At 40.1% G+C, this 13,272-nt stretch overlaps 2 protein-coding genes across 7 annotated transcripts in view; one reads left to right on the top strand and one right to left on the bottom strand.

Moving 5' to 3' along the window:
- The window catches only part of CD99L2 (CD99 molecule like 2), an 85,500-nt gene extending 81,157 nt beyond the window's left edge, over positions 1–4,343 (top strand). The window contains exon 13 of the mRNA XM_077826989.1: positions 451–4,343. Coding sequence (XP_077683115.1) covers positions 451–518 — 68 coding nt within the window. The 3' untranslated portion in view covers positions 519–4,343. The remainder of the gene's footprint in view (positions 1–450) is intronic.
- A 3,602-nt stretch (positions 4,344–7,945) lies between these two features.
- MTMR1 (myotubularin related protein 1) overlaps positions 7,946–13,272 on the bottom strand; it is a 51,199-nt gene continuing 45,872 nt past the window's right edge. For all 6 annotated transcript variants that reach the window (XM_077825967.1, XM_077825964.1, XM_077825962.1 and 3 more), the window contains one exon: positions 7,946–9,221. In XM_077825967.1, coding sequence (XP_077682093.1) covers positions 9,057–9,221 — 165 coding nt within the window. In that variant the 3' untranslated portion in view covers positions 7,946–9,056. The remainder of the gene's footprint in view (positions 9,222–13,272) is intronic.

Below are 13,272 nucleotides of genomic sequence, written 5' to 3' on the forward strand. Positions count from 1 at the left end.
CTTTCTGAATGCTGGCTTTCACAACTCTTGCTAAACATCAGTACATGCCTCCCATTGTAAGTGTCTCACATGTCAGCCAGGCCTTCCTTTCTCTATTAAGCAAGTCATAGCATTTAATATACCAGAAGACACTGCCACGTTCCATAAAACATCCACAGCAGTGCTTGCTCCCTTACTGCACACAGGAAAGAGATTTATAAATCCAGGGGCCTCAGAGCCTGATCCTGCAAACAATGGGCCTTAATACTTTGCCACAGTGCTTGTCAGCTATGGCTCTTAAAGTACTTTACAAAAGGAAGGCATCATCCCTGTTTTAAAGATGGGAAAACGTAGGCACAGAAATGAAAGGATTTTCCCAAGGCCATAGAGCACCTCCCTCCATTGACTCCTTTTATTTTGATACTTCAGTATGTTGTTGTATTTATGGTGATTCTTTCTTTCCTCCCCCAGTTAAATATTCAGCCCTAGAAACACAGTCAGCAGAGCCGCTGCCACCACAAGACAATGCGAAGGTCTAAAGCATGGCCTTGGGCTGGAAGAGAATCAGTCAGCAACACACACACACACACACACACACATGCTTGTAATTCAGCTTTTTATTTAATTTGGATCCAAGCTATTTAATGTGTATTTAGACTAGAAGTGGCTTCTTGTTGATATAGGCTGTAGGGCTAGAATGTCAGTGTCTTTTTATTTTTTTGTAAAGAGTTGTATGTTTACATCAAATTTAAAAATGTAGGATTGATTTCACATTGTGTACAAGACAACAAAAGGTGCTTCAGTAGCCTTCCAAGCGACAGTTAGGATTTTCACTTTTGGGACAAGTAGCTGTGATAATGTCTTTTTCAAAGAGTGCCAGAGTGTACAGGTGTGAGGACGATGAAGTGCCTGTAAAATAACAATCCAAAGCAAACCATGCGAGAACCTTTGTAAATCACTTCCAGCCAATTTCTGCTATCAGCTAGGCACATGCAGTGTCAGCAATGAAAATTGTGTGTGCAGCTGAGGATAGATTTTGCTCCTTAGAGTAGCTACACCTAAAAATAAAGTGCCTGTGGGTAGATCCTCATTTAGGGGCCCTGCCGGGGGGGGTAACAAATGCCTCTGCTCATTGGAGTCATGGAGTTGAGAGTGCACATCATCCCACAGTACTAGGCTTCTACCCACCTTTAAGGACCTGATGTTGATACCAGATAACGGTACAGATAATTGCGGTATGGGATTTTGGCAGGTAACACTGCCATACATGGTTGTGTCTGAGATCGGCATTGAGCCTCAAGTTCCAGGGTTTGGCTATGACAACACAAACTTCTGCATAGTCGCTGAGATTAACTGAAAACTGTGCACACTTGTATGGATTTAGGGACAGGTTCAGATCTCATTAACACCGGAGCCACTTGAATTCAGAGAGAGCAAAGTTAAAACTGATTGAGTTTTTTTAAAAAGATCAGGTAATTAACCTGTGAAACTCTGCCACAAGATAGCCATTAAAAGCTTAGCAGAATTAAAAAACCCAACTATTTATTATGGCTGATGAGCACATCCATAGTTATTTTACCCAGGGGGAAAGGGGGATATAAAGCCTCATGCTTCAGGGCATAAGCTAACCTCCGAGAATGGTTAGGAAGAAACTGCCACTGACAGTAGTTATGTAGAATTATCCTCTGTGGGGTTTCTTACACCTTCCTCTGAAGCATTGGATGCTGGCCACTAACAGGACACTGTACTCTAGCTGAAGCAGTGCTCTGCTCTGTGGTCCTGTTCAACTGAAGTGTAACTGAGATTGATTCTGGCCTCTGGTATCTTGACTATCACTTGTTACAACTTCTTTTTTTCTTTATGCTCCTTGCATGTGGACACTGTTACATGCCAATACATTTTTCAAAATTAGCTGAATTAGGAAAAGGAGGCTTTGAAACAAAGGAAAACTCTTCACTTTCTCAAGTGAGAAAGGTACAAAGTGTTTATAGAATCAGGACATGCGTACATTTTGTAATGTTTTGCAAAACTCCCCATTATGTGAATGGGAAGCAGCAGCTGAGTAAGAGTGTCTAGTTTTCAGTTTGATGTACAAACTCAGTTTTCATGAAGGGATTACATGGGGCCTTGCCTGTAGGTATTTGTATAAGCCTAGGGACATTTTTGTGTAACAATCTAATTTAAAGGAAATTACCTAGTAGCATTGTAAATGTTTTGCAGCAGCTGTACAATTCCTTATGCTCTGTTTTTTTTGACACATGCATATCAAAAGCCTTATAATAGCTTTACAGGCAGAAATGTATTGTTTTATAAATGTGTTTGTATTACAAAACAAAATGTAATAAGCGGTTTCCAAAGTTCTCATTTAACTATTGGCTTCTATGGAAAAATAGACAAGGAATACAGCATTCAAGTTTGCTTAGGTACTCTAGAGTAGTTTTATGATGGAGGAAATGTGGTTTGTAGAATTTCGAAGAGCACATAAAGAAACCCAGACACTAACGAAGCCACAAAGCTGAATTCATATGACTGTATATTTCCAAATAGTGTAGTTTCTTTCTTTCTTAGCCAAACATGTTTGAAAGCTGTAGTATAAAAGCATTTTTAGATAATATTAGAAATAAAGGTTACTATAGGGCACTGGTACAACACCAGGAGCCATTTTCTTGGGTAGATCAAGTGAACATAATTCCATATTTCATTTTTACTGATGAAAGAAAGTGGTTTGATGAGTATAGATTGTCATATTTTGTTGCATTTCTATTACTGCTCTGTACATTCCCTGTTTGTGTCTACTGTACAGTGGACTGACGTATTCAAGATTGCTTACTTTAGGAGAGACCACTTAACCCTTGCAGGGAAAGTGTTTAAAAACTAGAACATCTGAGACCTGTTAATAATTCACAGATATAGCAATTTTCTATTTTAAAGTAGTTTCTCTGAGAAGAATACCAGATTTGAGAACTCAGAAGTAGATTGCACAGAAGCTGCTTTTTCACCCACAGCCTTTTCTATGATTCTGGTAAACAGTTATGCCTTAATGTATCAGAAAAAGTACGTATATGCACGGCCGAACTCCTGTTCCAAGTTTACAATAGCATAATTTGGGGTCTAGGAGAAGGAGGGCTTTAAAGAGGAGACTACCGCCTGATGTTACATTAAAAAAAAGTAAGCCTTAGCCCCAGGCCTATCTTCAAAAAGGTTAGCAAATTGGACAAAAAATCCAAACAAATCTAGGACTCTTATGATGTACTAGATATCAAAGTAAAGAACAATCGCTCTATTTTTTGTTGCATTCTTTCCCCCAATCCTTCATCTCTGGCTTGTCTGTTCAATCTCTGGAGGGGCAGCCACCATCTGTACAGCACCTTGAATAATTTTTATTTGTCACTTCCCAGTACGATGCAAGTTATATTTTACTTTATACTCCAGGGGAATTTGATAGGGCTGTTCCTTCCCTCCTAAAGACCTTCATGATTAAAAACAGGTGACAACTTAAAAAAAAGCCCTGCACTGAAACACTGCAAACATGATCTCAGCCACATTCCCCTTTAAAGTATCTGGAGAAAAATATTTGCAAGTCGAAAGTGGTAGGATACAGGGAAAGTGTGACATGGCTCAATGCTAAGTGAAATTATTTCATTTTCTTTTAGTCCAAAATATAGCTGAGGCCCTGCTAGAAGGTTACATAGTGCCTGGGCTGTGGCCACGTGCTCACCCCACCCTGCTTTTGTAGGTTAACTGAGCCCACTTCTAATTAGAGAAAAGTCCAGTAGTTTTCTGTACATACATGAAACGGATCCTTGACAAGAAACCCTCTCTAGTCACATAAAGCTTTGGGTTTGTTACTGTATTAGTGATGTGCATTTTCTTTTGGTAAAGTTGTAATTCTCCTTTCAAGCCCGAGAACTGTGACATTCGGTTTTGACTTGACACTTTTTACGACTCCTTCGGACGCTCTATTAAAATCCCCCATTTTCATGTAACCCAATAGTACATATTCTTAATGACTTATTTTGTTGTGGTAAAAGTGGAATTAGTCCATGAGAAAAAACATTTAAAATTAAGAAAACATTAAGAATTGAAGTGGAAAGACAGTCTCGGCTGTTAAAAATTGCTTCTGTGACAAATGATGTTCAGAAACAATATGGATGAAATTAGATAAAGAGTAAATTATTTCTTTGAATGAAATCTTCATTTAAAAAGCAAGGCATACAGTTTACTAAGGCAGAATTGATCTGTACCAAATGAAATTTGTGTATTATGCTGTGAAAAGGCAGTCTCATTTTGCTCAAGTACATATAAGGCTTACAGGGAAAATCAGAATTTGATTGCTGAACTACCATTGGAAAACTATGAATAAAACAGACTACTCATACAGTGACATTTTAGTACTGTGTGTTTTGTTTGTGTGTTTGACAAAAATAGGAAAAAGGTGGAAAAGTATTTTTATTTTATACATACACACACAGACAGATTCCTGCATAAAAGCCCTACTAAAGCTACTTCAACTTTAGTTCAGGATTTTTTTCACACTAAGAACAGTGTTGATTGTCTGAGAAAAACATTACCTTGAAAATTTGCAATTAAGGATAAAATTGACGAGTATGGAAAAGCACTGGTAAAGTCACGCTAACAACCTCAACTCTGCCCCATCTCGTTCCGCTGGTCAACTCAGTGTAGCCAGTCTGGAATCCAGAGTTTTCCTGAAGAACAAAGAATTCTGGCATACATGACTTTGGATTTGTACCTCCATGTCTCATATGTGAAATTCCCCTGCAATGGCGATTTCTAAACTTAAATTTTTTGGCCCCAGATACGGTGACTCAGCATATCACCATTTTTACATTTGACACTACTTGCTGTGAGTAATTTTTGATATAGAATAGTAGAAGCCCGTTCTCCCTAACAAATGCAGGTGATTAGATGGGCAGGAGAATTCTGGCGCAGTCATAATACTTACTTTGGTTTAAAGGTGACACGTACAAAAATGGGGGTGCACCCTTTTCTGCCTTTTAGAATTTGTATATAAAAGTTGGTGTGTACAAATATGCTGAATTTCACATCTTGCCTTACCTGTTCTGCTGGATGTCTTCCTTATAGGGCTCAGTTGTGGACTGGGAAAGCTCTTAGCCCTTATTTTCACCTAGGAATGCCAGTCATTCTGGCTTTATTAAATCCATGCGAAAGACTGAATAGCTTTTTTATAAAACATAAATAAATAAAAAGGAAGCAAATATAAACATTTATCATATCAGCCTTAATTCCTTGACTGGGAGATAGGGTATAGCTGCGGGGGAGGAGGGCTGTGGGAACAGTTGGAGAAGACTATATTTATCAGTTTAGTAAAAATGAAAGGGTGTTTAATTCTGTTTAAAAAACAAAACTTAACCAACAAGGGGGAAAAAAGGTTTCACAAAGTGTCGTTCAGCTCTGAAATGTGACTTCTGTATTGCCCTGACACCTTAAAAAATTTGGTTTCAGAGTAGCAGCCGTGTTAGTCTGTATTTGCGAAAAGCAAAGGAGGACTTGTGGCACCTTCGAGACTAACAAATTTGTTTGAGCATAAGCTTGCGTGAGCCACAGCTCACTTCATCACATCATGCATCCGATGAAGTGAGCTGTAGCTCACGCAAGCTTATGCTCAAACAAATTGGTTAGTCTCGAAGGTGCCACAAGTCCTCCTTTTCTTAAAAAATTTGGTGAGTTTAGATTTAACTACCTAGCAGTGCTTCAGACCCATTCTGGGATTTCCTGAGACGTGGTTCCCGACTCGTACGTCATCATTTGCAATAAAAGATTCTGCTGGTCAAATCTGCCAGCCTATGCCTGTACACACTTCCTTTGTCTTCAGTAGATTTGTCCTGGTGTAACAGAGGACAGATTTTGGTCCAGCTACTGGAACACAGTTTACAATTCCATTGAAGATGCACCAGTCAGAACTGAACCTTGCTCCCTCTCACAGAATGGCGTTGGCTCTACTGTGTTAACAGGAGTAAAAAGTAATAATTAATTTGGTCACTTAGAAGGATAAGATGCTGAATGCTCACAAAGGGAGCAGAGCTGAGAGATCATTTCACTTTGTCACTTTCCAGAGCAAAACCACACTTTGACCAACAGAAATACAAAAAAGCCTCAGTTTGAAAACTACTGAGTTAAGTGTCTACATAAAGTCAATTTTGCTTATTACTCCTATTGTATCAGGAGGATCCCTCGTGTTATCCTTGCGATGACAGGGTCACTTGGGTATGTTGAAACCTGTGGCACATACAGACTATTTGTAAGAATGAGTGACACTTTTCTGTATAAAAATGAATCCATACATTGTAGCTGTGAGCATATAACGTTTAATATCTGAAAGTGCTACAGTTATTCCAACTATCCCTTTCACAGTTATTATGGAGCACAATCTTTCATGATCACTAGCTCCAATAAAGAGAAAATTTCAAATTACTTTCTTTAGGTTTCATTTTAGAAACAGCATGCTCTATTTCAGTAGACGGTTAAAACGCCAGGCTAAATTTGAAGTACCAAGGAGTTTAAATTCACAACTCAACATATTTTGACTGTATAAAATTCACTGATGGTATATTGTTTTATAGTGTTGTTTTTATATAAAAACCATCTTCCATCTTAATGATCTCTTATGAAAGGCCCGATTTAGATTAACAGATGTGGCATCTTGGTCCTTCTCGAACCACTCTGCTTCAGGTGTATAAACTATTATAAAAATTTTTCCATCACAAATAAACAGGACACATTGCAACATCATACACTGTGTATAATGAACTGAGAAGACTGGACACAGAACTTCTATCAACACAGCTCACATTTGCAAAAGAAGTACTCACCAGTTTGTGTTATACATGGCATCGTTACGTACAGAAGTGCACAGAACTGGGGAAAAGGAGTGTGGCACAAGGGCATATTTAGTACAATGACCTCACTGCACAGCCAAGCTAATTGCTGGTGCCTCCTTGTGGTGCATGTTCAGTGCAGACACTCTGTAGGGAAGGTTTCAGAGTAGCAGCCGTGTTAGTCTGTATCCACAAAAAGAAAAGGAGGACTTGTGGCACCTTAGAGACTAGCACATTTATTTGAGCAGAGCTTTCGTGAGCTACAGCCACTGAATGCATCCGAGTCCTCCTTTTCTTTCTGTAGGGAAGGGATCCCATCATCAGATAAAATGGACTGGTACAGGATTTAGAGTGGAAACTGTGAGGGTAGGGAGGTTAGGGCTCCGATGATTAGAATAGCAGGGAGTTAACCCCCTGCTCCTTTATAGCCCCCTCCCCACCTAATTCGAGGCAGGGGTGCTGATGTCCCAGGGTATAGGCAGGGTGCCTTAAACTGAGCGGCTAGCAGGTTGGCTAGGGACCTGGATGGATAAAGGGGGAGGGCTGCCAGCAGCCCTTCCCCCACCTCCCGGTTGTGTGTAAACAAGTATGGAATTACCTGCACTGTACAATTTTATCTGCCAGGTACTCCTGGACAGTGAGGAATAAAGTTGCAGCCTAAACAACATCCAGGATCTCTTGTCCTCCTTCCAGCAGAGCTGGACAATGGCTATCCACTAAGAACTACAACTAGTGCATAGAACCAATCGATTCTTCAGAAACAGGGTTAATTCCTCCCAGCAGCACTTGAATCATACAGTTCAAGACCAGCAAGTGAAGTCACGATATCTTGACTACTCAAAGGAGGAGCTTGGGATTCTTGTGAAACGTTGGTCAAGTAGGAAGGAAAAAATAAAGGGGAATTTCAAGCACGTTTTACTTCCACGCCTGCTGAGAAAGCAGCTGCAGAATTGTTTTTTAAAAGGCTTCATGTCACTAATGGCGTTGATCAGATGGTTCTGAAACAACAATGGTGGTTTTTTTGGGGGGGGGGGGGGGAGAATTGGAATAAAATGAGAAATAAGGATTATATACACAATATGGATAAATGATTGAAAACAGAGAAAATGTTGGCAGCATTTAAAAAAAAAAACCCAACCGAACAGGCTTTATTATTTCAAGGAAACCAATTAAGATCCTATTATTTAAAAACATCGAAGTTGTAACAGTTTATATCTTCCAAAACATTTGGAAAGGCTGGATCAATTTTCTGAACCCATAACATGCAAATCAAGTGTATGCATGTTTAACATCACATATGCATGTACATAAATTGGATTTTGTATGTATACATTTAACAGGACACACTTAAAATATGTGGAACTATACAGACTATACAATTTACACGGTTCGATGTTCTAATCCAAATTGTAACCACTTGCTAGAAAACAAGTTACTGAGTACAAGACAGACCTGATTAAGCTTACCCCTTATTCATGAGGGTAAAACAGGACAATAAACGGTCAAAAGATTTATTTAAACTTGTAAAAAAAGGCATTAAAAAATTAAAATCCATGCTTTACCAAATATATTACATCATACAAGTACCAGTAGGTGTGTATTAATTGGCAAATCCTGTTTACCTTCATTACCATCCATTCTTAATGGCATAATTACTCAAAATGTAAAATTGGCTGCACTGAAAAATACTTAATTTAAAATCTGTTTCAAAGTGCATTACTTATATATGTCCCCAAGAATATTAGCAGTTGCGCTAGATAAAAATAATGTACTGCATTAAATAAAGAGCTCCCATTCAGTAAATTTCTCTCCATGTTGATTCAGCACAAACATTACATGGCATTTCATTTGGGTTTCTCAACCAGCCTCTGTACCCAAGGCAGCAAAAAGCATCTTACATTATCTGACTGACAGATGGGTTCCTTTTTAAGATGGTTAAATTGTTGGTTGCTCAAAATAAAGTTAATTTTACAATTGATGATTTAGCAAGAGATGTCAAAACACATACGGGAACTGCCAAATTTAGAAAATACCATCACAACTACTGAAGCTCTTTTTGGCCTCATCATAACAGAAACAGACACAAAGAGTAAGGCATGTAGATTGATAGCAATTATAAGTCACTCACAATCCTTGGGAGACAGGGAAAATATTCCACCCGCCTCAAAGCATATATACGCTGATCACCTGACAGGAATGGTTTTACATGGCTGTTGCACATCAGACAGAAGTGCGCACCGGTGAGGCTGAGTGAGAAGATGACGACCCTCTAGCTGATGATGAAGAAATGGATCGTGTAGCAGCTTCACGCTGCAAGTCTTCCACCTTCTTCTGAAGCTCAGCTCTGATGGCAAGTAGCTCCTTAAGATTCTGATGAATTGGCATCTGGTGGTTTAACAGAAGAGATCTATTTTTATTATAATAATTACTTAATTTCTCAGTTAATAATACATCTGCTATTTTCTTCTATTGTGACATAAGAAACCCCAAGCTTCTTAAAATTTCATTACATCTCAATATTTGGAGTGACTATTTCTTTATTTAACATTTCAAATGATAAATACTCTAGTCAACTTCCCCTCTCTCCCCAGTCAATCATGACTGAGTTTGTAGGGGCCCTATTCAGGAGGCTGTACACATTTATTGAAGGGATACCCAAAGACAAGGGCAGGTGGGGAAGTAAAGGATGACTAAGGAAAAGCAAGTTACTTTGATACCGTACTTTTAATCAATTTTACCAATATTACTGTCAATTAATGTATGAAATGCCTTCACCAGGAGTCTCTCTTCTCTGGTGATATGAATTTGAAAAAAAAATAAATAAAAAGTAAATAAATGAAAAGCATTTTGCACCAGAATACAAACACTGGTCCACAAATCAATACCAAAGATGGAATTTACAAAAAGAGAGGCCATATCCCTCAAAGTTGCCCCATAGTGCTTTGCACACACGAGTGACTGGCTGTAGTCTGAGAAGGTCCTGTCCCTCTCAGGACCTCCAGATTTCAGGGAAGTTGATCACACAAGGCCTTTTTTTAATGTGTTGCTCCAGAGAACAGCCAGCTTAGTGTTTTCCTTGGCTCCATTCAAAGAAATTGGATCCTTTGCCAATGGAACATATTTCCATGGTTTTGTACAGGGCAGCTTTACAAGCATTCGACGCCTCTCAGCCTGGGATTTAGCATCAGTCATCATCACAGAGGTAGAAAAAAGGCTTTGGCCTGTGCAGGCCTCCCAGATTCATGCACTGAGAAGCCTTTCACAGAAGCAGGTTCAGGAGTGGTGTCTTTTGCCCTTTCAGTGGCCTCTGAAGGGAACCTTGAAGACATCGCTGTCTTTGGCGGAGTGATTTTCTTAGAGTTATGAAAGGCATTGTTTCATGTCTGTTTGAAGCAGTGGAACACAGCTGGGCAAGAGGAACACTCCTTTAACCCCATTTTTCTCACTAGATCTGCTGCCCTAGACAAAGCCCAGGGTGATCTTCCAAAGTGCGACAACGATAATGAAACAGCCGGAAAATGCCAAAACTTCAGACTTAGTCTACACTGTACTTTACCAAGCTGTGAACTATTTACAACTATCTAGAGTAAGGAAGACAGATATTCTGTAAGTGCTGTCAGAAGAACAGAGGGGAACTCTAGGGCTGTTAGAAGTAATAGGGTAGCCTAGACCTATGAAACGTTTGGCTCGAGAGAACGGCATTCATCCCTGACTGCTAGTTACTGCTCAAAAAGGATTCCAGAGCTACAGGGTTAAGCATGAAACTCCTAGAGCTGGGCTGTGTCCAGGAAAGAGGAAGTTTGCTCATGCCACTTCTGATACCCTGGAAGTCACTAGGTCAGCATCCTCCACTCACATGTACATGCGGATATCAACTGCAACATAAAGAGGAAAAGGAGTACTTGTGGCACCTTAGAGACTAACCAATTTATTTGAGCATGAGCTTTCGTGAGCTAAGCTCACTTCATCAGATGTCAACCTAAACCTGTCAACATAAAGAGGGTGTCTTCACAAACCTTCAACAAGGCAGACAGTCACTGCACACTACCGGTTTCTTGACCTGGCATATTAGAAATACATTTATAACAATTAACTTCCACAGCCAAGTAACACTGAGATGCTGTACCACAGCATGTAGATTGGAACTCAATTTAATGGACAGCAAGAATATTTTTCTAGTGGCCACTACGTTTTTCAATAAGAAAAAACCTGCTGTTCTACCAGAGTTCATCCTTGTGGATACTCTTCCTACACTAGAGCTCCGGTCCATAAGAGAATGATTTAGCTGTTGTGTTGCACTGGGCCCTAGGTCACAGGGGCTTTGCACGCCCAGTTTCTGAACAGCATAATCATGGACCATTGTAATGTGCAACATCTTTCTTTTACAGACTTGAACACCTTGTCACATATATCACCTAGGTGTCCCACTGAACAAGCCAGAATCATGAAAAGCAGTTTCAGACAACAGACTTAGTAGAACCTTGCTACAGATCTGTGCAGGACACACTGCTGAATACAGACATTATGTATAGCATTTAAAAGGGAGGATGCTGGCTGTATTACTTTTCTGTTCTCCCCAACACCTAAACTAGGAAAGAACACCTTACAATCTCATGCACAGTTTCCTGTCCCTTCCATGCTTCAATCTGAAAGGATGGTACATTAATAAATTACGTAAAAGTCACAATAATGAAGTCTACAAAATTTAAAACACATCACTTAAGGCACCGTATATTCACATTATACACAAAAAAATATGGACAAAGAACATGGTTACGAAGTCAAGCATTCAAAAGTTAGGTAATGCCAGGATTAAAGTTTTCTGTGCAACTGTACTGTGGCCCCCTCGTGTATGCAGTATGATACAGTCTTTAATTACATTACCACAGACTGTTCCCCACCAACATTTTCCTGCCTCATTCACTGCACAGAAGGGATGGTGCTCCAGTAATGGGCAGAAGAGGTTACTCACTTTGTGCAGTAACTGCAGGTCTTAGAAATGTGTCTCCCTAGGCACACATGTGCCTCTCAAGCCCTTGATTGGAGATTTTCAGTTAGCAGTGTCCATTCAGCCCATGCATACACCCCAGGCCTCCGCATGCCAGACACCAAGACTTTATAGGGGTGCGCGGGTGAACTGCCCTCAGTTCCATCTCCTGCCAAACGTCCCCTAGCAGAGAGGAAGGAGGGCAGGTCGTGGAGCACCCATAGAGGACACATCTCGAAGAACCATAGTTACTGCACAAGGTGACTACCACTTCTTTGAGCAGTGTCCCTTTGGATGCTCCACCTCAGGTGACTTCTAAGCAGAATCCACAGATGGAGGAGGGAGTTTCGAAATTGAGACCAGAACTGAAGATACCACTGCAGAAACAAGTGTTGCATTGGATCTGGCAGCATAAATCAGGGTGTGATGTTTTGAAAACATACATATTGAAGCCCAGACAGCAGCCCTACACAGCTCAGATACAGGCACATTCTTAAATAATGCTGTAGATGTTGCCTATGATTTGGTTGAATGTGCTATCACCTTTGGGGGGTGGGGAGGATGAACGCTTGCATCCACATAACAAGTGATAATACATCCAGATATCCATCTCAATAGTCTCTGAGCAGAGATCAAGGACAACTTGGATCTATCTGTGAAGGAAATGAAGCACTTAGGTGACTTTCTCAATACTAGGTAGAAATCCAGTGCTCTTCTAAAATATAGGGCATGAAAACTGGAAAATGAATACATGGAGGTGGAAAAAATGAAGGTGGAATTCCGACAGACCCTTAGGTAGGGATTCACTGTGTGGAGGTAAAGACACTGTCCTTGAAGAATAACATAAAGGGGGAGATCTGCCATCAAGGCATCCATTTCTTCAACCCTACAAGCCAACGTGATGGCTACTAAAAAGAATGTCTTCATATATAAATGGAGCAGAAGACACACTGCCATTGGTTCAAATGGAGGTCACGTAAAGAAACTGAGTACCAACCTGAGGTGCCAGATTGGGGTAGGGTCCCTAATGTGGAGGGTAGAGATTCTCCAAACCCTTAAATAAACCCAATTGATACCAGGTGAGTAAAAATGGAGGATCCTTTTACAAGAAGAAGGAAGGCTGATATTGTGGCCAAAAGGAGCTTAACTGAACTGAGACCCCTGATGTCTTCAGAACCAACAGATAATCCAAGATAACTGAGAGTAGTGTAAGGATAAGGCCTTTGTCTGCAGCCAGATTAAAAGAGCACCCAAGCAGCAACCATTAGCTGAGAAACAAGAAGTCACATCCTCACATTCATCTAAATTACATTAAACCAGGCTGTTAAGAAGGAGACCCCCATCCTAATGGCACCCACTATCACCAGATAAAGAAACAGATCTTAAGTTGGTTAAAGCTTTCTGTCCGTCAAGAAATCATTTATCAATAGTTGTGGTTGTGAAATTCTC

The sequence above is a fragment of the Eretmochelys imbricata genome, chromosome 9 (assembly GCF_965152235.1).
Source record: "Eretmochelys imbricata isolate rEreImb1 chromosome 9, rEreImb1.hap1, whole genome shotgun sequence".
In the NCBI taxonomy this organism is placed as follows: domain Eukaryota; kingdom Metazoa; phylum Chordata; order Testudines; family Cheloniidae; genus Eretmochelys; species Eretmochelys imbricata.